This window comes from Crocuta crocuta, unplaced genomic scaffold, assembly GCF_008692635.1.
Source record: "Crocuta crocuta isolate KB4526 unplaced genomic scaffold, BGI_CrCroc_1.0 scaffold1, whole genome shotgun sequence".
In the NCBI taxonomy this organism is placed as follows: Eukaryota; Metazoa; Chordata; class Mammalia; order Carnivora; family Hyaenidae; genus Crocuta; species Crocuta crocuta.
In genome coordinates this window covers 5409826-5436955 of record NW_027527930.1, presented here as the reverse complement: position 1 = coordinate 5436955, position 27130 = coordinate 5409826, and the positions used below count along the sequence as shown (strand labels likewise).

Below are 27130 nucleotides of genomic sequence, written 5' to 3'. Positions count from 1 at the left end.
GGAGTTACAGGTTTGGCGCAGGTGTGGATTATGTGTTAAAGGATATTAGAGATTTTGTTTGTTTTATTTTAATTATGATTGATTCTGTCAGGCCCCCAATTTCTCTTTACTTTCCCCCCAAATTCACCTAATCCCGCAAATAACATTTGCATAGTCTGTCCTGAAAAGCCAGGTCTCCTTCTATGTCTGCAGGGTAGTGTTTCTTTTCTTTTTTTTTTTTTAATGTTTATTTATTTTTGAAAGAAAGAGAGAGGGGAAAGCAGAAAGGGAGACATAGAATTGGAAGCAGATTCCAGGCTCTGAGGTGTCAGCACAGAGCCTGACTCGGGGCTTGAACTCATGAACCAGGAGATCGTGACCAGACCCAAAGTCGGACAGTTAACCGACTGAGCCACCCAGGTGCCCCAGGTAGTGTTTCTTCCAGCCCCAGTTGAGAGTGTTGCCATACAGAGAGTAACTCAAGAGCAGCATTATGTTGTCTGTGTCCAGGATGGACTTGGCAGTGGCAGCTGCCCCCTGTCCCAGTGGCAGGGCTGCATGTGGCATTGATTTGACGATCACAATAGCTACCAAAGAAAAGCTGTCATCTAACCCCAACTCTATTCTAGCAAAGTAAACAGCTGAGGCCATAGAATCCTAGGGATCTACTGAGTGTCTCTGCAATGACTTTCTATTTTAATTTCAGTTGTTACCAATATCCCTTAATCTTTTGTGGAAGGGGACTAAACCAGTTGGGGTAGGGACCCCTGCCCATAGGAGTCATGGATTTCCCCATGAAATTATGAGATTAGTCCTAGGTTTTATTTATCATGATGAAGATTAATCAATTTTCTAATTTGCAGAATGACCAGGAACATGACTTGCAGCTTGTGATTTACTAAAGCCTTATCAGGTTGTTGGCAGTTAGAGACTACATTTGGACAAGAGGCACGTGAGTTCTCTGGTGTCCAAACTCCCAGCCCCCAGGCCCACAGCTCTGTCCTGGAGCCTCCTTTCTCTTCCAGGCCGATGTGGCTGGGGTACTGGGAGCCTGCAGTTCCAGCACTTGTTTGAGACTCAAAGGTGAATAAAATATAATCCCTGTTTGGAAGGAAATTGGAGGTCAGCTCTAAAAATTAAAGAATAACAGAAGAAAGTGAAGACAGGATAAGTAAGGGAGAAAGGATGGGAGGGAGGGAAGGAGGGACGTAAGGAGAAAAGAAGTGGGGAGGGAGGAAGAAAAAAAAATACTTGCCTGAGCTGGGAAGAGAGACGAGGAGAAATACTACTGGTAAGTCTACTGGAAATACTGAGAAACTATAATTCCTTTTTAGGATTCGTTATGTACCACTGTCAGCTTTCTTTAAGAAATGCAAGGATTTTATTAAGATTTATTTATGTATTTCAAGTGGGGGAGGGGCAAAGAGAGAGGGAGATAACCCCTATACAGGGGCTCCAACCTATAAATTGTGAGATCATGTCCTGAGCTGAAAGCAAGAGTCAGAGGCTTAAGGCACTAAACTACCCAGGCTCCCCACGAACTGCAAGGTTTTTTTGAGAAAGAGAGGGCGCAAGTGAGCAAGAGGGGGGAGAAGAGAGAGAGAGAGAGAATCCCACAAGGGGTAGAGAGAGAGCAGGAGAGAGAAAGAGAGAGAGAAGTGGGGCTCACCCGAAGTTGGGCTCATGTTTTACCTGAAGCGGGACGCGAACTCAAGAACCATGAAATCATGGGGGCGCCTGGGTGACTTAGTCGGTTAAGCGTCCGACTTTCGCTTAGGTCATGATCTCGCGGTTCGTGGGTTCGAGCCCCGCGTCGGGCTCTGTGCTGACTGCCAGCTCAGAGCCTGGAGCCTGTTTCAGTCTGTGACTCCCTCTCTCTCTGACCCTCCCCTGCTCACGCTGTCTCTCTCTCTCTCCTAGAAATAAATAAAACATTAAAAAAAAATTAAAAAAAAAAAAAGAACCATGAGATCATGACCTGAGCCAAGTCAGATACTTAATGACTGGGCCACCCAAGCGCCCAAGAATTGCATGTTTTTTTAAAGGCTGAAGTGAGTTTTAGGAAAGGGGAGGCTCTCACCCTGCCGAGTACGCAGGCTACCACGTCTCCTTCACAACAGCTCTGATGCAGATTTTTAACATCCACAGCCAAATTGGCAATTTCAGAAAAGTTAGCTTTCAGTTGTTTTTTAGTCAGCAGAACCAATTCCCTGAAAGGAAAAAGAAGTGCATTTTAAACCGTATTTTGAGTTCAATGCTTTCTAAAATTAGTTCTAGGTCACTGAGTAACCAAAATAATAGAAACACATTTGCAAATGTAGGATGAAGAGAGTATGTTTTAAATGCTTTGTTTCTTCAATGATAGCACTCAGAGCCACGCAAAGATCTAAATCACCAAACAAACAGCATTCAATTCATAGTCATGCAAACTATACTCATTTTCATCATTTAAATTATTGCTTAAAGAAAATGAGTTGCTTAGATGGGTAATTTGGAAATTTATCTGACCCAACTTTCTAAGTAAAATCCTTCATCACAAAGAAAATAATTATAAGAGTCTTGGGTCTCCCTTGCCTGTGCTTGTGAACAACGGAGTGGCATCCCTGAAATTTCCCTGGCAATAGGGAAAGCCTGCCTTATAAGGAGAACTAAGCTTCCATGCAGCCCAAGTCTGTCCCAAATTGGGAAAGAAAGCAGTGTAAGGAAGGATACATCTGGGCCAGGAAAGAGGCACATGGAGTAACATCAAATTCTCCTCACTCCACTCTCTTCCATTCCCACCCCAAAAACATCACTAGATTTTTTTGTTCTTTTTTTCTTTTAACTTTATTTATTTTTGAGAGAGAGAGAGAGAAAGAGAGAGGGGGGAGCAGGGGAGGGACAGACAGAGAGGGAGACACAGAATCCAAAGCAGGCTCCAGGCTCTGAACTGTCAGCACAGAGCCTGATGCAGGGCTTGAAATGACAGATTGTGATCATGACCTGAGCCAAAGTTGACACTTAACTGACTGAGCCACCCAGATGCCCCTAGATTTTTCTGTTCTGCAAGACACTGGAGCCAAAATCTGTCCTATCTTCCCAGAGCAAAGAATACATTTTGCCTTCCAGCCTTTATCATGCAGAACAATTAAGTGCCTGCATCTGAGCGTAAAGAATATTTTGTGCACTAGGGCAGAGACTAAGGGATCTGAGGCAGATGGAAGAAAGGACAGATGAGGAATATGCGGTTTCAAGCCTAGCTTTATGCACCCTATTGAATAGGCAGGTACCATCCGAATAGAGAAAGAAACCACGTTTGTATTGAAAGATATTATTAAATTTAAAAAATGATTTTTTTTTTTTTTACCAGAATGGGGCGCCTGGGTGGCTCAGTCCGTTAAGGGTCCAACTTTGGCTCAGGTCATGATCTCACAGTTCATGATTTCAAGCCCCACATCAGGCTCTGTGCTGACAGCCCAGAGCCTGGATCCTGCTTCAGATTCTGTGTCTCCTCTTTCTGCTCATGCTCTCTCTCTCTCTCAAAAATAAATAAACTTAAGAAAAAAAAAGAGAAAAGAAACAAAGAACGAAGAATCAAAGAAAGATGATTTTTCAAATGTGTTTGATCAAATGGGGTGATCGAACAGCAACAAGGTTCACATATCTCAATCAGTAACTTACACTGCTTTTGATACTTTGTGGTTGAATTTAATCCCAATTTCACATAAATGGTGATGCCTCAAAGATATTTCTCTAACGTATTTCCTGATGGGTTCTAACTGTAATTAGAAAAACAACTGATCAGAGAAATGTGGTAGTAACAGGAAAAGTGAATCTTGTCATTAGTAAATAAGAAAGAAAAGCAAAAGTTGTGTATCTCAAAATTAGAAAGTCCTTATTGTTTTATCTTAAAGACACCAAATGCAAAAGCACAAGGTGGTTCATTGGTTGGTTTTATAAAATAGCATCTCACTTCCCTGAGATCCCTTGTTTAGAACCTGAAATCTTTAGAATATAAAGAAGACAAGAAAGTGAGCAAACAGAAGTCCAGAGAGCACTAGAGTAAATTTCAACAATGTCTTACGGTTGTATTTTGTTTTTATTTAGGTTATCAGCTCTGTCATCTGGCACATGTCTCCTACTGGTTATGTAAAACACATGTTCCAGTCTTGCAATTTACATTAATGAAATCTCCCCCCACCCCCCACCCCTCAAATATGTTCACAGGTTTTAATCCTAGGATTTTTACTTTGGAAACTATCGCAAATAAATTCTTCTAAATAAATAAAAACACAATTATGCAAAAAGGAGAACATGCATGTTTTGTTATGACAGCAAAAATTTGGAGACCGACAAAATGTCTCAGCAACAGAGTGGTGGTAAGGTAAATAATGGCATATGAACTTTAACAAAATGTTTACTTTTAATAAAAAGTTGGTATGTTTAAATCTCCAATCCAAACTGTATATTTGGTGTGATCACAACAATGCACAAAATAAAATCTGTGAATGGATAAATGAATAAAAGGATATATATCAAAATTGGTATCTCTGTTTGGTGGGCATATTAGTAATATTATAAAATTTCAGTATAATTCTATATTTTTCCTAAAACATTACAATGACCATAGATTATTTTTACTTTGGGTAACTGTACTTAACAGTGCTAGTCTTAAGGACAAGTTAGAAAATAAATACAAAGGCACTATTCAAACCAGAAAACTGGCACAATAATTATAATTTAATTTAATAATTATGATTAAATATAACTAATTATATTTTTATAATTACTTACACATGTAATTATTACTTTTGTCCTTATTTTGTTGTATTGTACTCATTTAGAATCTAATACTAACAAGTCTAGACACTTTTCATGAGAGAGTCTTTGAAGACTTAACTCATAAACCACATTCTCTGATCATAGACACAATTTTTACACACTTGGTTATGTAATTTTCTCTGAGGAAGAAGCAAGAACCATTGGGAACAGACATTCTGGAAGCAGCAATACCGTAAAGATAATAAAGTGGGGGAGAGGAGGGAAAAACTCTTAGCTAACTTGCAGGGGCATGTTTTACATTTAAAAAAATTCTCCACTGAGAAGGGTTGAGATTAGGAAACTTTTGTAACTTACAAGAGCAAGCATAAGCTACTTTAAAAAAAAACTAACCCCCCAAAAAAATTTCATTCTTCAGAAATGCAAAGTAATGGGACGTAAAACTACATGATCTTTTATTTTTTGTTGTTTTTAATTAATATAAAACCAAAAGAAAAAAAGGAATTCAGAATTGGCTTCTGAAGGCATCACTAGGGGACAAATAGAAAGGGAGGTAAGAAATATACATATAAATCGCTTTAATGATAATAGCTATAATTATTGAGTACTTAGCATATGCCAGAACTCTTTAGATACATTATTTCCCACACAAAAGAGATGAGGAGCTCTACAGGAAGTATAGGTGTAGAGGAATAGAGAAATAGGTGCTTGAGGAATGTGAGATTAATTTGCACTGAGAAAATCAAAGAAAACAAAACAAAGTAGCACTGTATTTAGTCTTGAGGAATTCATCAAATAATTATCAAACTACTACTCATTTAAACACAACTTTTGGAAAACTCGTTTAGTGCCCTTTCTAGTAAAGATGGTCATTTTATGTCGATATTTAGAACTTGTAATGAGCATGCACAAAACGTACTTTTATCTTAGAAGTATTTAATGAAGGAGAAAAGCCACATGATTAAAATTAGGAGTCATAGATTGTATTTTCCAAAGGTGGTTGCAGCAATATCTTCCAACCTGTGTTCTTCTTACAATGAGTCTTTGACAACCTTCCCATCAACAAGTACAGTATATACTCTCCCCTTGAAGCCAGTGAGATGTTTCAACCAACAGAGTGTGATAGAAGTTAGGTTATAAAAGGATAGGTTATAAAAGGCTATACAACTTCTGCTTTACCCACTAGAATACTCATTCTTGAAGACTTTGGCCATTTGTAAGCAGTCCAGGGGCCCTGAGGCTACCATGCTGTGAGGAATCCTGAGCTAGCAGGGCAGAGAGACCACATGGAGAGGCCCTGAGATTATATGAAAATAAAAAGATGTTGAACTAGCCCCCAGGTGCTTCAGTCCCCAAGAGTCCTAGATCTAGCCATTGTTTGACTACAACCACAGGAAAGATGAGCCAGAACAGCCCAGATGTGCCCTTCTGGGCTGACCCACGGAAATCATGAGAGATAATAAAATGATTGTTGTCATCATGAGTCAATCAACGTTGGAGTGTTTTGTTATGCAACAATAGTAACTAGAGTTATTAAATATTTATGATGAAGTAATGTCTATGCTAAATGATGCTTTTCAGATTTTGTTGACAATGTGAATTGCCTAGGTTTCTCGTTAAAATGAAATCTGATTTAGCAGGTTTGGAGAAGAGCTTCAGATTCTGCATTTCCAACAAGCTGCCAGGTAGTACATATGCTGCTGGTCCACTGTCCACCCTTTGCATAACAAGGCTCTAAATAACAGTTGACATACAAATATTTTACCTTTATCTGGAAGCATTCAGTTGTATTTTCTTCTTGGCAACATGACTGAATAGCTGTCTCGTAGCAAGCAGACATGGTGAGAATAGTGGGTCCATATAAGAATGGATGCTTTCTAGATGTTTCATAAATGTACCTGTAATTTGGCAAATATGGAGTCATGTAATTTAGAATTCAAGAACATGTGCCAACACTGTTTCTTTAAAAAGTTAGGATTCATTTTGTTTTGTTGACCTGAAACTTCAAGAAATTCATGGTGAAAGAGATGAGTAACAGTATACGTAAATGCATCACATTTTCACGTCACTATGGACAGATCACTGTGAAGTTAACAGACATTCCCTGAATGCCCATGAAGTGACCAACTGTAACTACAGGCTGGTGGGGAAAGAACAAGTAATTAAAACCTGTCACTTTTATATCAGGAGTAGAAGGTAGAAAAGTTGAATAGTCCAAACTGAATTGTAAATGCATGATTGTACAGCTGGTGCAGGAGGATTAAATTTAGAAGCTATTGGGGGGGTAGAGGAGTCTCTCAAGATCACCCAGAAGTTCTTTCTAGATAAGAAAAGTTAATGTCACTGTCCTCCACGATGTGCCCTCAGTATCTGGTTTTGTTACTAAATCCCCAGTCTTTATTTCCCTCCCAGGTTTATTCATTCTTCAAACTCATAGAGCCTGGGCTTCAGGTCTGCCTTTCACTTATAATTCTATCTCTTATCTTTGCAAAGTTTGTTCAAAATACCCCCACAGACACACATGCGAGACTACTCAACAAGATGACATTATAGGCAAAAACTGTCTCGATGCTCACACAAATCCATTTCCTTTCCTGTTTTTACAGGGAGACTGCTTTTCCAGCCTCTGTTGCAGTTAGGTTGGGAACATGTAACTGAGTTCTGGATGATAAAATATGAATGAATGTGCTCTACACCACTTTGAGGTGTGGATGTTAATGTCTTAGCGAGGTTCTCTGCTCTCTCTTTTTCTGTCTCACAATAACCTTGGAAATACATGCTCCAGATAATATACAGATGGAAATACCTTGCAATTTGAGTTACCACTTGGAAAAGAATTGTCAGGGACTGAACCAAGTTAGAAAGAGATGAGCTTCAAAGTGTCAGCCTAGCCAATTAAAACAAATTGAAAGTAATACTTAAGACTTTAATCACTTATGAGCATAGTATGAGCAATAGGTTAAACTGGAGAAAGTGCTGACTCCCCACCTTGTCCCCATTTTCCCCCCATGGACCTGCACCACTCAAGGATCAGGTAGATCACCATAGATGTGGGAATGGCTTACTCTTGAATGAATCCCAAACAAAAGGCCCCTGTGGTTTTAAGGACACTGGGACACAGGAGAAGGGGAGGGGAAAGGTCTGAGAGTTGGAAAGCCCTGAGTGCTGAGCTAACATGCACAAAATTATCTCCATTTCCCCCTACGTCCCCCGCTCCCCATTAGAAAGGCTCAGCAGAGGCACTTGGGTTAGGAATGAAGCTGGGCACAAAAACATAGCCAGTTTAGGGGGAGGAAGGGACTGAGTCCTTGACTGAAACTCCTTCAGTGACGGAAACGTGTTTTGCCCCAATCTGGCATGGGAAGAGCAGCTTTACCCCATGAGACATGTCATCTATAATTGCCTATTGTCAGGCCTGAAAAAAAATCATGCTCAGGATTCAGCCAGGAGCCAGACTCTTCAAGACTCACTAAAGAGAACCACATAATTTAGACTGTGATATGAACAAGAAATAAATCTTTCTTGAATTAAGCCAATATTTGGGATTTTAGGATTTATTTCTAAGCATAGGATTTACTTGTGGCCTGATTATTATACTATCCTTAATAAAAGTTTAAGATCTAATATCTATAAAGTAGGCCTATATCACCATAAAAATGGTGACACCAGAAAACCAGGTTTTTAACATTAAAAGGATAATGGAGGAGGTAATAGATAGAACAGGGACTTGGTTTGTGTTTTAACTTCCTCCCACCCCCAGTTCCTTGGGTAACACATAAATATTTATTCCTGCAACTTCTCTAACTCCATTTCCTTGTGGGATACCAGCTAAGGACATGGCTGCAGCAGCTATTGAAGTCAAATGACAAATTGGTGTTGTTGCCTTGCCTGAGATGATTGAAAAAACAATTATATTTCATGACAAATGACCAAGGAAATGCTTAAAATATCTGAAGAGTAATCCCCACATGCTACCAAGTCTAGAGAACAAAATCACACCCGAGAAGATGGCCAGAGTTTCTGGAGTCCTATCCTGGGACTATATCCATATGTGACTCATCAGAAGAGTATTTCTTGCTGCTCTCTGAAGTTAGGGGCCAGACAGAGAATAATGGTGCCATAATGAAAGATGAGAGATTTTGCAGGAGACCTGAAGCACTAACCAAACAGAGACCTTATTTAACAACTGAAATGTGTAGCAATCCTGTGGTAACATTTGCTTTTGGTTAAAAGTACAAAATCTTTTATTATTGGTGGATGACCAAGGTGGTGGCCATTAAAGTTGTTTATTAAATATTTCCAGCTCCCCTCCTTTCAGGCAAGTGGTAGGACTGTACATTCCCACTTCCTCTGAAGTGAGGTGAGACTATGTGACTTGCTGGTTAATGATGTGTGAGTAGAAATGATGAGTGTTTCTTCCAAACAAGCTTAAGAAGCAGTGCATGATTTACTATCATCCCCTTCCCTTAACATAGTAATCGAAGAAGCAAGTGTTGGATCTTTCTCAACCTAGGCCACTATGTGACTATGATAATCAGACCTCTTACAAATCTACACTGGACAGATAGCATGAGTGGGGAAAAAATGTTATATTGAGCTGCTGAAAATTGGACATTATTTGCTATCACACTAAATTTAGCCTATCTTTTTGCTCTTTAAAAACCTATAAAGGAAAAAAATCATCTTCAAATCATAGAGGGGGAAAAAAGAGGCCAAATAATAGAACTGAACATCATTTATTAACAAGACTTAGAAAAGTAGATCTGTGCTTTGGAAAACAAAAAACAAAACAAACAAACAAAAAACGCTCTTCATTCTCACCAAGGGACTCTCAAGCCCTTGGAAGTTTAGTCGATAGGTTTCTATCAACAGAGTTTCTCAAGCCCAGCTTGTAGAAACAGAAGAGCAGAACTGATATTATCAACATATTCCTGCCTGCCAACATAAGGCAAAATTCTCGATCAAAATGAAATTTCACCAAAGCCATCAATACCTCTGTGCTCTACTGTGCATGCTAAATTAAGATTTCATTTCTGTGCTACAGTAAGTTAGTTCCCTTGGAGGATATTCAATATGAACCCATCTAATTTCAAATCTCCAAAGGCAAAGTTTAACTTAGTTTCCTTATAAGGAAAAGCTTTCTAATAATTAGAGCCATTTACAAAATGGAAATGGTCCCTATTGTAAGGTAACATGGGGTTATGCTTGAAAGTTGGGATCTATAGTCAGACATACAATGGAAACTTACAATAATTAAAACTGTTATTGAAAATTTCTTAGATAATCCAAAGGTACAGTAACTATGGTTTTGTGTATCTGTATATTATATGTACCTTTTGAAAAGTCTGAAAGAGCTGACTTTTCACCCCAGCTTTGCTATACATTACTGTTTCCTTGGTTGAGAATTAAATAAAGTTATTGCCTTATAATTATGAGAAAAGTAGTTAGAAAATTAGTTTTCCTCTGAATATTCTTAGTTGTCTTCACATAAGTTAATATTAGCATAGGAAGAGAGTTAAGATGACAGAATAGTGGGGGGACCCTATGTTTGCCTTGTCCCTCAAACACAGCTAGATAAATATCAAATCATTCTGAAAACCCAGGAAATTGATCTGAGAACCGAGAGAACAAACTACATATCTAAAGAGAGAGAAATGGCCACTTTGTGGAAGATAGAAGCTGTGGAGAGTTGATTTGAGGGAGAAAAGAGTTGTGAGTTCTGTGGAAGGGAGGGGCCCTGCTCATGGAGAGAGGAGAGAGAGAGAAAGAGAGAAAACAGCATTCAGGGGATTGCACAAGAAAAACACTTCCCCAAAAACACTGACTGGGAAAAAGAGAGAGGCTGATCATCCATTTTTACAAACAGTGGAGCTCAACGTCTGAAGTTTTAGAAGTCTGGGCCACCACTGGGTAGAGGCTGACAGGCTTTGCAGTGGAGGAGAGCAAAGGCCCTGGAGTGGACAGTGTGCTCTAAGAATCCTCTGGGTTGCACTGGGAAAGATAGTTCCCCTTCTTGGGGTCCATTTGGGAGAGGTGGGACTGCCTCTCAGTGGACAAAAGAGATGGTGGGCACTATTGAGTAGCCCCATTAATTAGCATAGCAGCAGAGTCACCTGCTGAGGGCAACCTGGAAGCCAGCTTTTGGCATTGCTTCACCATAAACTCCAAGCCTCTGTGTGTTCATGCAACTGCCCTTTTGGGACAAAGTGGCACCAGCCATAGCACAGCAAGACCCTCTCCCAAAGGATTAGCATGGGTCTGTGCCATGCCTGGTCCCTAAAATTTGGAGTCTTGAAACCCAGGCCCGTGCCTGAGATAAAACACAGGAGAGCTGTGCCACAAGGCAGGCAGATGGCTCAGACACAGACAGGGTGAATGCAGGGATCTGACAGAAGCCTGAAACACAAGAGATTTTTTTGCTCTTCTGTGAGGGCTTCCCAGACAGCGGCAGGTGCGAACTCCCCAGTCCAGGATGAAAGAACCAGCTGATGCCATTTTTCACCTGTCCATCAGCACAGATAGACTTCAGTAAGCAGCACAGCATCCCCAGTGGAGACTGGAGCTGCTTACGCGAAGCCCTACCTTCCTGAGGCCTGCAGGTGTGTGAGAACCAGTGCAGCAGGACCCTCCCACAGAAGACTAACACAAACCTCCCATATGCACCAAATCTACTGATCATAGAGTACTACAAACTTCACCTCTAGAGGAAATAGAATCTAGCCTTTTATAACAGGCAGACCAAAACACACCTAGTTAAAACTCTCTACACACTAGACAAGGTTCAAACACTTCCCACTGCAGGTAAGTAGAAACTCTGCAGAGAACTGATCTGAGGAAAAGAACAGCCAAAACATAACAGCAAAGCACACAGGCAAACACCAGAAATATCTTCCTGAAGTGCCAGGGCCTGTAGCCATTACTCTCAGGAGCAGGAAATACAATGGTCTTTCCTAACACACAAAAGACAGAGATCTAGGCAAATGCCAAAACAGAGAAATTCATCCCAAAAGAAAGAACAGGAAAAGGTCACAGCCATGGATCTAATCAAAACAGATATAAGTAATACGCCTGCTCACAAGGATACTAGGTGGGCTTGCGAAAGCATAGAAGACACTATGGGGTCCCTTACTGCAGAGATAAAAAAAAAACAACAACAACCTAAACTAAACCCTAGGCAGCCTGAGATAAAAAAAAAAAAATGCCATAGGCAGGATGAAAAACCTACTGAGTGTATTCACAAGGATGGAAGAATCAGAGGAATTAATTTGTAATATAGAAGGTAAAATTATGGAGAATAATGAAGCTGAAAAGAAGGAAAGAAAAATATTGGATCAAGAATGTAGGTTTAGGAAACTTAGCAGCTTGTAAAGTATAATAACATTTTTATCATAGAGTCTTAGAAGAAGCAGAGAGGGGGAAATGGCCAAGAGGTTTATTTGAGGAAATTATAGCTAAAAACTTCCTTAATCTGGAAGGACGTCTGTCTAAACAGACATCCAAATCCAGGAGGCACAGAGAACTACCATCAAAATTAACAAAAGCTGGCCAACATCAAGACATATCATAGTAAAATATGCAAAATACAGAGATAAGAACCCTTAAAAGCAGCAAGGGGAAAAAAAAAGTTCTTAACCTACAAGGCAAGACAAATAAGGCTTGTAGCAGATCTCTCCACAGAAACTTGGTGGACCAGAAGGGAGTGGCATGCTATATTCAATGTACTGAATGGGAAAAAAAAATGCAGCTAAGATTATTTTATCCAGCAAGACTGTTATTAAGAATTGAAGGAGAGATGAACAGTTTCCTAGACAAACAAAAACTAAAGGAGTATGTGACCACTACACCAGCTCTGCAAGAAATATTAAAGGGGACTCTTTGAGTAGGAAAGAAAGACCAAAGGCAATAAAGACTAGAAAGAAACAGAGAAAATCTCCAGAAACACTGAATTTATAGATACTACAATGGCACTAAATTCATATCTATCAATAATCACTCTGAATGTAAATGGACTAAATATTCCAATCAAAAAACATAGGGTATTAGAATGAAAAAAGAAAAGACCCATATGTATGTTGCCTATAAGAGACTCATTTTAAACCTGAAAACACCTATATATTGAAAGTCAGGGGATGGAGAACCATTTATCATGCTAACGGATGTCAAAAGAAAGCCAGAGTAGCTATATTTATATCAGACAGACTAGAGTTTTCAAATATTTTAAATGTTTATTTGTTTTGAAAGGTGGGGAGGGACAGAGAGAGGGAGAGAGATGGAGAGAGAGGACCCTAAGCAGATGCCACACTCAGCACAGAGCCTGACACAGGGCTCAATCTCATGACTGTGAAACCATGACTTGAGCCAAAAATCAAGAGTTGGATACTTAACTGACAGAGTCACCAGGTGCCCCAAAACAAACTAAATTTTAAACCAAGACTATAGCAAGAGATGAAGGGAACTATAACATAATTAAGGAGTCTATCCAACAAGAAAATCTAACAATTGTAGGGACGCCTGGGTGGCTCAGTCGGTTAAGCGTCCTACTTCAGCTCAGGTCACAATCTCATGGTTCATGGGTTTGAGCCCTGCGTCGGGCTTTTTGCTGACAGCTCAGAGCCTGGAGCCTGCTTTGGATTCTGTGTCTCCCTCTTTCTCTCTCTGCTCCTCCCCTGCTCATGCTCTCTCTCTCTCTCTCTCATAAATAAAGTAAAAAAGAAAAAAAAAGATCCAACAATTGTAAACATTCATGTCCCCAACTTTCTTCCAAATATATAAGTCAGTTAATAACAAACATAAAGAAACTCCTTGATAATAATACAATAATTGTAGGGCTCTTTAATACCCCACTTACAAAATTTTTTTAAAAAATTAAAAAAAAATACCCCACTTACAGCAATGGACAGATCATCTAAGCAGAATATCAACAAAGAAACAATGGCTTTGAATGACACAGTGGACAAGATGGACATAATAGATATATGCAGAACATCCAAAGCAATAGAATACACATTCTTTTCTCTTTTTTTAAGTTTATCTATTTAATTTGAGAGAGAGAGTACACACACATGAGTGAGGGTGGGAAGGGTAGAGTGAGAGGAAGGGAGAGAATCCAAAGCAGGCTCTGTGCTGATGCACACGACTGTGAGATCATGACCTGAGCCAAAATCCAGATTTGAATACTTGACCAAATTAGCCACCCAGGAGCCCCAAAAGACACATTCTTTTCAAGTGCACATGAAACATTTTCCTGAATAGATCACATACTGGGTCACAAATCAGGCTTCAATAACAACTAAAAGACTGAGGTCATACCATACATATTTTTAGACCACAAGGCTATGAAACTTGAAGTCAACCACAAGAAAAATTTGGAAACACCACAAATACATGGAGGTAAAGAAACTCCTACTGAAGAATGAACGGGTTAACCAGGAAATCAAAGAAGTAAAAAGACATCCGGATGGCCAAGNGGGGAGAAATGGTGGGGGAAAGGGAGAGAGGCAAACCATGAGAGACTCTTGAATGTTGAGAACAAACTGAGGACTCATGGGTGTGGGGGGCGGGGAGATTGGCATGGAGGAGGGCACTTGCGGGGATGAGCACTGGGTGTTATATGGAAACCAACTTGACAATAAACTATTTGTGAAAAATAAATAAATAAAAATAAATAAATAAATTTTAAAAAACACATGGAGGCAAATGTCTTTGGAGGCAAGGGAAGTGAAAGCAAAACTGAACTATTGGCACCTCATCAAGATAAAAAGCTTCTGCATAGTGAAGGAAACAATCAACAAAACTAAAAGGCAGCATATAAAATAGGAAAAGATATTTTCAAATGACATATTTGATAAATTGGTTAGTATCTAAAGTCTGTAAATAACTTATCAAACTCAACACTCAAAAACCAATAATCCAATTTAAAAAGTAAGCAGAACATGAATAGATATTTTTCCAAAGAAGACATACAGATAGCTAACAAACACAGGAAAAAGATGCTCAACATCACTCATTATCAGGGAAATACAAATCATTCCGTGATGAGATACCACCTCATACCTGTGAGAATGACTAAAATTAACAACTCAGACAACAACAGATATTGGGCAAGGGAAAGGGTAACCTCTTACACTGTTGGTGGGAATGCAAACTGGTGCAGCCACTCTGGAAAACAGTATGGATGTTCCTCAAAGAGTTAAAAATAGAACTACCCTAAGGTCCAGTAATTGCCCTACTAGGTATTTACTCAAAGGATACAAAATAATGATTAAAAGGAACACATGTACCATGATGCTTAAAACAGCATTATTGACAAAGCCAGACTATGAAAAAAGTACAAATGTCCACTGGCTGGGAATGGATGAAGAAGATGTGGTATATATATAACGGAGTACTACTCAACCATCAAAAAGAATGAAATCTTGCCATTTGCAACAAGGTGGATGGAGCTAGGGGGTATTACACTAAGCAAAATAAGCAGTCAGGAGAAGACAAATATCATATGATTTCACTCATATGTCAAATTTAAGAAAGAAAACACATGAACAAGAGGTAGGTGAGGTAAAGCAGAGGGAAGCAAACCATTAGAGATGCTTAAATATACAGAACAAGCTGAGAGTTACTAGAGGAGAGGTGGGAAGGGAGATGGGCTAAATGGGTGATGGATATTAAGGAAGGTACTTTTAATATCCAGTGTGATGAGCACTGGATATTACATGTAAGTGATGAATCACTAAACACTACTCCTGAAATGAATATTACACTATATGCTAAATAGAATTGAATAAAAAATTGCAAAAAAAAGGATTAGCATATAACTACTTAATATTGATTTCAGTGTAAATATTCAAGAAGCGATTAGATTCACTGCTTGAGTATTGGTTAGAGAGATTTCATGATCGTTGAGTGTTCAACCCAGACCTGATTTTATAATTCTCCTTTAGACTGAAGGAACACAGTAAATAGGTAGCTGGGTCCTATTTTGGTTCCCATTTGGTTTCCTCTGATGTCAGACGAGTTGCAACCTGCCCAACCCCTTTTCCCTTAGTCTTTTCTACCTAAGCAGCTGGGGCCAATTAATTTGAAGGCTCAGTAATCTCTGGGGCAATTCTGCCCTCATATGGGTGAATTAAAGGAGTTTACATTATTCATCATCAAGTCATCCTGTCTGCTCGTTTATCTCTGGTCTAAGGTTTTATGTCTAAAATCTGAAATCAAATCATTACTATGCTCCTTGCAGTCTAGAACCAGAAATCAGACCTTTACCTTATTCCCATTGTCTGAACCTATCTTGATAAGATGACTGGCTAGAACTTCATTCCTTGAGAACTGAAGCTTTGTGTTTCTCTTGTCATTTCTATCTCTTTAGGCATTGGTTACCTGCCTCTAAACCCCAGTCACTTGCTCACACCACACTCTTAACAGATAGACCTCTATGCTCACTAGGAAAACAAAATATGACCTTGCCTACCCATTTGCTGTAATGCTATTCACTCCAGGTGGGAATTATAGAATCTGAGTTTATGAGTAGAAAATCTTGTCTGTCTAATCTGCAACTGTCACTTATTCTTGGGTTCTGAAAGACAAGCTCTCTCCATGACTATCAGATACCCTCTCTGCTATCCCTTGATGAATTTCCCAAAAGCCAGTCCCTTACCAGAGCTATTACCTGCTCTCTGTCCCCAATACTCTCTGTTTATTATGCTTTGCCTAATTGCTGTAACTTGTAACATCATTCACTACTGGTCTGACTATTCTAACCATTAAGAAGAGGAGTTCTTTACATTGTCCTAGTCATTTTTCAAATTTATTTAAACTTTTTTTTTTCATCTAGTCATTTTTTAATGCCTCTACACAGACATTTCCATGCCCTGTCAGGTTCACTAAGATTGTAATTGTCATTCTTAGGGAGAAAAATATGTATTGTAGCTCATATTTTTACTTTAATTCCACGTAATAAAGCATTGTGTTCTCAGAGCCCATATATATATATATATAAAAAGAGATCTGTCTTCAAAATGGAAAACTCTCGTCTTCAGAGAGTATGGCAAGGAGAAATGACTTACCTCTCCTTCACTGATGCTTGATTCTCTTTGTTCACCTCACAGATCTGCTCAAGATTTGGAATTTGGAATATATCACTGTAATCTGTGTCATCTTTTTTGTATAATAGGAAGCACTTGAGTCTTGCTTTGTTATTTATATTGCAACAGTCAGAAAACTCCTTGTCAGCCATTCCTTTGTTATTACAAATATGCTCTAGGAAGGTAGTCACCTGTAGGAGGAAAAAGTAATTTAAAGGTGAAAAATGTGTAATCTAAATCCCTAATCATAGAGAAGTTAAAGAATTACTTCAGGAAAAGGCCACTGAGTGTGTAACCTTACACTTTGTATTTGATAGTCCCTGAACATAGCTTTTACAAGCAAAAGCTTTTTGGGTTTTTAAGTATAAACTCCCACATACTGGACGTGGACCAAAAGGAATTTATCACTCTCTCCTTTCCTATATAATTGCTTCATTTTCATTTAGTTGTTAAGAGGTATTTAACATAAGCCAAAATTCCAGAGCCTGAAGAAGTTCAGGTATTTTTTATGGGAACTATTCACCAAGAAATAGATGGTAATTTGCTTTCCTTGCTTCCTAATTGTTTTCAGTTTGGTTTCCATGGGAACTTATTTTAAGAATTGAACTCCGAGGCAGTGTATATTCAGTGTCAAATATTCAAATGAAAATGTGATAATTTAGTTAGTTTTCAAATACCTTTGAGTGGCAGTAAGTGTGTGGGAAGCTGTAAACTTCAAAAGACATACATTTCTAGATTTAGAGGATAAAGGCCAAAAAAATGGCCATCTTTTGAAGTAGAAATAAGAAGTAATCACTATAAAATAAATGAGACTAGTCATTGGCAGAAGCACTTCATTTAAAATGTGTTTCTACGGGCACCCTCCTACACTGTTGGTGGGAATGCAAAATGGTGCAGCCCCTCTGGAAAACAGTGTGGAGGTTCCTCAGGAAACTAATAGAACTCCCCTGTGACCCAGCAATAGCACTGCTAGGAATTTACCCAAGGGATACAGGAGTACTGATGCATAGGAGCACATGGACCCCAATGTTCATAGCCGCACTCTCCACAATAGCTAAAACATGGAAAGAGCCTAAGTGTCCATCAACGGATGAATGGATCAAGAAGATGTGGTTTATCTTTACCATGGAATACTACATGGCAATGAGAAAGAATGAAATCTGGCCATGTGTAGCAACATGGATGGACCTTGAGGGTGTTATGCTGAGCGAAGTCAGGCAGAGAAGGACAAATATCATATGTTTGCACGTATAGGAGGATTAGGAGGAATTTAACGGAGGACCATGGGGGAGAAGAAGGGGGAAAATGGTGGGGGAAAGGGAGAGAGGCAAACCATGAGCGACTCTGGAATGCTGAGAACAAACTGAGGACTCATGGGTGTGGGGGGGAGGTGGGAGATTGGCATGGAGGAGGGCACTTGCGGGGATGAGCACTGGGTGTTATATGGAAGCCAACTTGACAATAAACTATTTGTAAGGAAAAAATAAATAAATAAATAAATAAATGAAATGTGTTTCTAATAAGACTGATAATTTTTCTATCTACTTAGAGTCTAGTAAAAGATAGGTAGGTTTTAGCCCCAAGAAGATGGACTGTAAACAAAAAACCTACCAATAAATAAGAAAAACACTGATTTGTAGTTTAAAGTATTTGGCATGAGATAAGTGATCTATGCAATATATGGATTGTACAGATATGCTAACGTTTATCAAGAATTCACTAATTACAAGATAGACATATTTTATGAGACAGTAGTAATCCCTAAGATTTTCTACTAACTGGTAAAAGGAGCCTATAATCATATTCACTTCTCTCTTCTTTTTCATATTCTCTTAGAAACTTTTCTTTTAATGTTTATTTATTTTTGAGGGAGACAGAGGGTGAGCAGGGTAAGGCAGAGAGAAAGAGGAAGACACAGAATCGGAAGCAGGCTGCAGGCTCTCACCGCACCGGTCAGCATAGAGCCCGAGGAGGGGCTCCAACTCACAAACCAAACTGTGAGATCGTGACTTGAGCAGAAGTCAGATACTTAACCAACTGAGCCACCCAGGTGCCCCTCTTAGAAACTTTTTTAAATTAGTACTTTGAATTCTCAGGAACGTTTGTATGAGGATGTCAGACAATAGTATTCCAGAGGCAGAGGAAAAACAAACAACTTAAATGAACAAATTGGCATTTTAGGTTATAGTACATTCTTTTGAGTGTTTGATTCTGAGTCTGATCTCCCAGAGATGAAATGAAAAACTGTAGGTTTATAAACCTATAAAAATTATATTTTGAATGTGATTCAATGCATCTTGCTGCCTTAAAATCCCCTACCTAATTGCTCAACACCCCACCTCATAACACCTTTTGGTTGGAATTTTAGTTTTAAAAAAAGGGGGGGGAGAAGAGAAAGGCAGAACATGATTCACCTACCAATTGCTGAGAGCATTCTGAAGGTGATTCATGTGGCTTGAGGACTTTGCACTTCTCTGCACGATCTACCAACTCTTCAACTATGGTTTGTACTTCTTCATAAGTTGATTTCTGAAGAAACTGAGCAACCATAATGCTAGTGCTAAAACATAACACTCGTGAGAGTGCTAGAGATAGAATCAAAACCCTTCCTCTGTGTTGTTAGATCACTGTCCCTCTCCCCCCTCCAAATAACTATGATTTCAAATTTCAGACAAAAGAATATTGGTAATAAAACTCACATGTCTCTTAAATTCTTTTGCAGATAATTCTGGCTATTAATGTGCTTCAAGGCTAAAGAAAAATAAGATTTTATTTACATAAGAGGATATTTTCAAAATCGAAATCTCCCTTTGTAATTCTGAAATATATATTCATTCACTTATAAATTTCCAGATCACTTTTATTTGCCATCAAAAATTAAAACAAATTACCAAAATATATATTTACTTGTGTTTAAACTGAATTCTGTGAATGACTTATTTCTTTTCAAATATATTGTGTACTTGAAATCTGTCATTAACCTACAAATAAGTTGCATGTATTTGTGTTGAAACGCTTGAATTAATTAATGTGATTTGGTTATTTAACTCTTTATATTAGAAGTTACTAGCACATCCAAGGAATGCTAAGGAAATTAAGGTTTAACATTGGGAGCAAACATATAAACAGCACTTTGACAGGCTTCATTTGGCAAAGACAGTATCTCACCCATTTTGGATTTACTCATCAACTTTATCTTTCTTACCACCTCTACTCACCACACACACACACACACACACACACACACACATATGTTCTCGATTGAAAACAATATCTTCTACTTATACTAATAGCTTCTAAAGAGCTCAGCAGCTATCGGTTAAAGAAAGAAATCATTGTTACTTATTTGCCCTATTAATACAGGGAAAGGTTATGGAGTCAGTTACTCTGAATTTAACTTCTAGCCCTAATACTGATGGTGGCCTTGGAAAAATAACTTAAGCTCTCAAAGTTTCTGCTTCTCTATCTATAAAGTATAAATGAACTCTACCATCTTGGATGTTTGTTAGGACTAAATGGAAACACATGTGAAGCACCGAGCACAGTGCCTGCCATAGAATAGGTACTGCAGAAGATGGACCGTAAAAATTCCTGCTACTATAAGTACAATTACTTGATCCAAAATCATTTATCCAATATCAAACACAAGTTTGAAATGTATCATTCTGTCACCTAGAGTGGAAATAAGACTAAAACGAGATCTTTCTATGTGTGTTGCCTCAATGTTAGCTCTCTTTCTGCATCCATTCCACAAATTAATTTCTAGCCGTTTCCAATTACTCTATTGACAATGATGAGCACTGAAAAAGATAAGCCTTTCCATATATATTTTAGTAGTCTTTATGCCTTTATTTCCTAGCACATGGGATATATAGAATGTAAATAGGGTCCCTACCTGCAGCTAGTAAACTTCTCTGCAGAGATTGACATTGAACGTAGCTGAAGAAAACAAGAAAACATATGGGTCTAAGAGTCTTCATTGTTTCAGATGAACCTTTAAAGAAGGTTTTCTATCATCTGGAAAAAAATAAAGAATCCTTTTATATTCTTTTCAAGTAATTACTATTAATAATTAACCTTTTTCTGGTGAATATTTTTTTCCAAGCAGTATGACCCTGATAAAATTGAAGGATCTGATGACAATGAAGAGATATTGTTAATAGATGGCATTCATTAATGAATACTGGATTTTAAAATGAGTCATGTCAATCTACTTGTTTTTTTCAAGATTATACCATGTAGGTCTTGTCATAATCAATACGTGCCTTTGGTAAATATCTCATTTCTTGGAAATGCTTGTTGACATGTACAAAGTTCAGAAGTGGCAGGGGGAAGGTAAACATGAACTACAACAAATTCAAATAAATGGTTAAAGCTCTGGTTCCAGTGACGGGCACATTTTCAAGTCCCTGGTGAGAGTGAGAAGCATAGGACTCAGAAACAAACCCAAGGAAATGGAACTTAATTTACTGAGTGCTTATTGTGAGTCTGGTGCTTTATGTGACTATATTTAGATAACACTTTTCTTATTTATTGAATAAGACATTAAGACTCAGGATCATATGGTCCTGCCCACCATACTTGGTGGTAGCCAGCTAAAAGTGGCACCTGGGGGCTTCAAGTTCTGGAGAAGGCCAGAACTTCTGCAGTCCGTCTAAAGACCATGAAACTACTGACAGCACAGGTGAGAGTGAACCAAGGCAACTACATGGGCAGGCTCTTGACCCAGTGACTGTATGAAATTGAGAGCATCATGAAACTCAAGGGCAGACACAAGTACTACGTGCGGTTGCTGGGCCAGTGAAGCCATCAGCATGCAAGTGTACAGATGAAGTGCATCCAGGTGTTAAAGGTGCCCTATGAGAAATGGGAGTTGGCAATGAAATTGGGCCTTTTCCTCTATCAGTTCAAGGGATAATTTTTTGATGACATAGGATAAGTAACCAGAAATCACTTTCCAGTGCATGCAGCTCTTGAGGCTTATACTAGAGGTAGACCCAGAGGTCTTGGATTTGCCCTGACAGGTTGGGGCCTGCTCACAGGATTGGGAAGCCACCAGAAAGCAGCACGTGGGAGTCTTGAGTCCTGGAGAAGCCTGGGAACACATCATGAAGCCCGTCTATAGGGTATAGGTGGAGGAGTCTGGACTGCTTTGCAAGGATATGGCTTGGTGGGCTGCAGGAATATCTTTCACTAAGAGATACCTGGAAGCCCTGATCATTGGTGGAGCAGACAAATCTGGAAGCATTGCAAGGACTGACTCCAGCATGCTAACCATGGTATTCTCAATAAGAGACACCAGTGAATCTTGTTTGTTACAGAAACCTGAAACTTCAGAAAACAGGTAGACCACGGGGCACCTGGGTGGCTCAGTCCATTAAGCATCCAGCTTCAGCTCAGGTCATAATCTCACACTTTGTGAGCTCAAGCCCTGCATCGGACCTGTGCTGATAGCTCAGAGCCTGGAGCCTGCTTCAGATTCTGTATCTCCCTCTCTTGTTGTCCCCCACCCCCCAACCTGTACTCTGTCTGTCTGTACCTCAAAAGTAAATAAGCATTTAAAAAAATTGTTTTCAAGAAAACAGTCAGACCTAGAGGACTTGGATTTCTCTGCCATGTTGGAAGCAGGAAGAAACTGAAAATTTAAACAGACCAATTAATAAGAAGGAAATTGAATCAATAACCAAAATCTCCTAACAAAGAAAAGTCCAGAGCCAGTTGACTTCACAGACAAATTCTACCAAACATTTAAATAATTAGTACCTATCCCTTTCAAACTACTTCAAAAAATAGAAGAGAAAGGAAAACTTCCAAATCCATTCTATGAGGCCAGCATTACCCTGATACCAAAATCAGATAAAGACTTCACTAAAAAAGAGAACTACAGGCTAATATCTCTGATGAATATAGATGCCAAAATCCTCAACGAGATACTAGCAAGCCGAATACAACAATACATTAAAAACAAAATCATACACCACAATCAAGTGCGATTTATTCTCAGGATGCAAAGGTGGTTCAATATTTACAAATCAATCAGTGTGATGCAACACATCAATAAGAAAAAGGATAAAAACCATATGATCATTTCAATAAATGCAGAAAAAGCATTTGACAAAGCATTTGACAAAGTACAACATCCATTCATAATAAAATCCCTCAACAAAGTAGGTTTTCAGGGAACATACTTCAACATAATAAATCTATGAAAAACCCACAGTGAACACCATATTCAATGGGGAAAAACTGAGAGCTTTTCCCCCAAGGTCAGGAAGAGGACAAGGATATCCACTCTCACAATCATTATTCAATATAGTACCAGAAGTCCTAGCCACAGTAATCAGATAACAAAGAAAAATAAAAGGTATCCAAATTGGTGAGGAAGAAGTAAAACTTTCATTATTTGCAGATGACATGATACTATGTATAGAAAACCCTAAGAACTCCACCCCAAAAGCTACTAGAACTGAAAAATGAATTCAGTAGTCACAGGATACAAAATCAATGCACAGAAGTCTATTGCATTTCTATACACCAATAATGAAGCAGCAGAAATAGAATTTAAGAAAATGATCCCACTTACAATTGCACCAAAAATAATAAAATACCTAGAGTAAACTTAACCAAAGAGGAAAACAAACTGTACTCTGAAAACCATAAAACACTGATGAAATAACTTGAAGACAATACAAAGAAACAGAAAGACATCCCATGCTCATGGATTGGAAGAACAAATATAGTTAAAATGTCTATACTACCCAAAGCAATCTACACATTTAATGCAATCTCTATCAAACAGCGTGTTTCACGGAACTAGAACAAACAATCCTAAAGTTTGCGTGGAAGCACAAAAAGCCCCAAATGGCCGAGGCAATCTTGGAAAGAAAAACAAAACTGGAAGTATCACTATTCTAGACTTCAAGTTATATTACAAAAGTGTAGTAATCAAAACAGTATTGTGCTGGCACAAAAATAGACACACAGATTGGGATGTCTGGGTGGCTCAGTTGGTTGAGCATCTGACTTTGGGTCAGGTCATGATCTTAGGGTTCATGAGTTCAAGCCCCACATCAGACTCTGCACTGACCGTGGGGACCCTGCCTGGAATTCTCTCTCTCCCTCTTTCTGCCCCTCCCCTACTAGCTCTCTCTCTCTTTCTCCCAAAATAAATGAATAAACTTTAAAAAAATAGACACATGGGTCAATGGAACAGAATAGAAAGCCCAGGAATAAACCCACAATTAGCGTGGTCATTAACCTTCTAACAAAGGAGGAAAGAATATGCAACGGGAAAAAGACAGTCTCTTCAACAAATGGTACTGGGAAAACGACAGCTACATCCAAAGGGATGATACTGCTTTCTTACACTATGCACAAAAATAAACTCAAAATGGATTAAAGACCTAAATGTGAGACATGAAAGCATAAAAATCCCGGAAGAAAACACAGGCAGTAATTTCTCTGACATAGGCCATAGCAACCTTTTTCTGGATATGTCCTGAGGCAAGGGAAATAAAAGCAAAAATAAACTATTAGGACTACATCAAAATAAAAAGTTTCTGCACAGTGAAGAAAACAATCAACAAAACTAAAAGGCAATCTACTGAATGGGAAAAGACATTTGCAAATGACATATCTGATAAAGTGTTGGTATCCAAAATATATAAGGAGCCAATACAATTCTACACCCAAAAAACAAATAGTCCAATTAAAAAATGGATGGAAGACATAAACAGACATTTCTCCCAATAAGCCATCCAGATGGCCAGCAGACACAAGAAAAGATGCTCAATATCACTCATCATTAGGGAAATGCAAATAGAAACTACAATGAGATATTATCTTGCTCCTGTCAGAACGGCTCACATCACAAAATGCAAGAAACAACAGGTGTTGACGAGGATGTGGAGAACCACAAACTTTCATACATTGTTGGTGGGAATGCAAACTGGTGAACCACTGTGGACAACAGTATGAAGTTTCCTCACAAAGTTAAAAATAGAACTACCCTGGGATCCAGTAATTGCTCAACTGGATATTTACCCAAAAAATACAAAAACACTAATTCAAAGGGACGCATGCATCCTTACGTTTACTGCAGCATTATTTACAATAGCCAGATTATGGAAGCAGCCCAATTGTCCATCAATAGATGAATGGATAAAGAAGAAATGGTATATATATGTAATGGACTATTACTCAGCCATAAAAAAGAATGAAATCTTGCCATTTGCTACAACATGGATGGAGCTAGAGAATATAATGAGAAGCAAAATGAATGAGTCAGAGAAAGACGAATGCCATATGATTTAACTCATGTGGAATTTAAGAAATGAAACAAGCAAAGGACAAAAGAGAGAGAGAGAGAGAAACCAAGAAACAGATTCTAGAGCACAGTGATGGTTACCAGAGGGGAGGTGGGAGGGGGCATGGGTGAAATAGGCAATGTGGATTAAAAGTACATTTATCATGATGAGCACAGAGTAATGTGTAGAATTGTTGAATCACTATACTGGTTACCTGAAACTAATATAACACTATTATCGTAATTACCTATACTGGAATTAAAATTAAAAACTGAATTTTAAAACATGATCAGTAACAACAACAGAATCAGGATCCCATAATTTGCTCATGGATTCACAAGTAGAAATTCGGGTCTGCCTGGCTTTGGAGCCCACACCACCCAAGAGCTAGTATAGAAAACTGAGATGTCAACATTCCTCAGCTATTGTCCCCTTTACCTAACATCCAGTTTGGGGGTCTAGAGGAAGAAACAGGTAACTACTGATTACATAAAAAGTCTAAGATAAATGTAGAGTCCAAAAGTTTTGTATATGAGAGATCACTGATTACTACTCTAACAATTCCTATCCTTAGTTTCCTCATTTATATAGGGAGAATTTGGACCAGATAAATCTAAGACTGTCAGTCCATTGCTTGATTCTACTACCCATATATTCTCATTTCTGGTTTTCTAGCCAAAAAGAAAAAATACTACAAGTGAGAAAGACTTTTTGCCTGAAAAATATTTGCCTGAAAAATAATGACAATTCTGTTATTATTCAGGTATGGGACACACTGGCTAATGATAAAGAATATAGATGATGTGTGATGGAAAACTAAGGTCAGCAAAGGAAACATTATCTTTGGCGGGTTTTTATAATCCTCTTTGGGGTCCTCTAAACAGTTCTAATGCTCAGCATCTCTCTGTTGTGCATTCTTAGAGCCATGCCCTTGAGATCTTACTCTGAGCCTCCTGGAACAATCAGAAATGGACCTATTACTCAGGGATGACAAATCCTTTGGATGAGTGCTACCAGACTGTCATCCCCTGCAGACATTACTAACTGATCACTGTGCTCTCTCTCTGAACTTTGACTCAGACTTAGAATCATTCACTGCACAGTGCCACAAGAGAGACACTATTAACTGATTGGAGCTGACTCAAAAAAAATAATGTATATGTGTGCTAAACTAATTCTTCTTTTTAAAAAAATCTGGACAACATTAGCATCCTATTGGAACTTTCATCTCAAAATAAGAGATTCTTGAAAACTTAAAAAGATGCTAAGTAGTTTATCAGTGACTAATGATGGAATTTCAGGCCAGAGAAAAACAAGTAGTGGGGATTATTCAAACAAAAGCAAGGGGATGAGTTTCGTGATAACGCTCAAAAGACAGCACTGAATTTGTTCTCTAAAAGAGTGAAATCTTCACACTGACCTTTCAGGTAAAAAATGGAAGGCATACAAGTATAAGACACAGTGATGATTTTTATTAAATACTATTTCACAACAAAACTAATTCTATTTTTTTCTTAAAGAGAGAAGGCATGCATGCATGCAATGGGGAAGGGATAGGAGAGAGAGGGAAAGAATTTTTTTAGAAGATATGACAACACTTTTTAAACTTTTTTCATGTTTATTTATTTTTGAGAGAGAGAGAAAGAGAGAGAGACAAAGCACGAGTGGGGGAGGAGCAGAGAAAGAGGAAGACACGGAATCTGAAGCAGCCTCCAGGCTCTGTCACCACAGAGCTGGATGCAGGGTTTAAACCCAAGAACCGTGAGATTATGACCTGACTTGACGTCAGACACTTAATCAACTGAGCCACCCAGGCGTCCAAGAGGGAGAGAATCTTAAGCAGGCTCCATACTGAGCGCAGAGCCCAATACAGGTCTGGATCTCATGACCATGAGATCATGACCTGAGCCAAAATCAACAGTTGGCACTGAATATACTGAGCCACCCAATGCCCCATAACAAACCTACTTATTATTTAAGTCATAGAAAGAGAGTTGGAAGAAGACTTAG

General features: G+C 38.7%; 1 protein-coding gene across 1 annotated transcript in view; it reads right to left on the bottom strand.

Annotated features, from left to right (window-relative positions):
* Positions 1-20794, bottom strand: part of LOC144220861 (alpha-fetoprotein-like) — a 51361-nt gene extending 30567 nt beyond the window's left edge. The window contains exons 1-7 of the mRNA XM_077751216.1: positions 20710-20794; positions 19514-19565; positions 19233-19374; positions 16797-17005; positions 6503-6635; positions 3640-3737; positions 2060-2189 (exon numbers count right to left, since the gene is read on the bottom strand). Coding sequence (XP_077607342.1) covers positions 2060-2189; positions 3640-3737; positions 6503-6635; positions 16797-17005; positions 19233-19374; positions 19514-19565; positions 20710-20794 — 849 coding nt within the window. The remainder of the gene's footprint in view (positions 1-2059; positions 2190-3639; positions 3738-6502; positions 6636-16796; positions 17006-19232; positions 19375-19513; positions 19566-20709) is intronic.
* Between the last annotated feature and the right edge of the window lie 6336 nt (positions 20795-27130).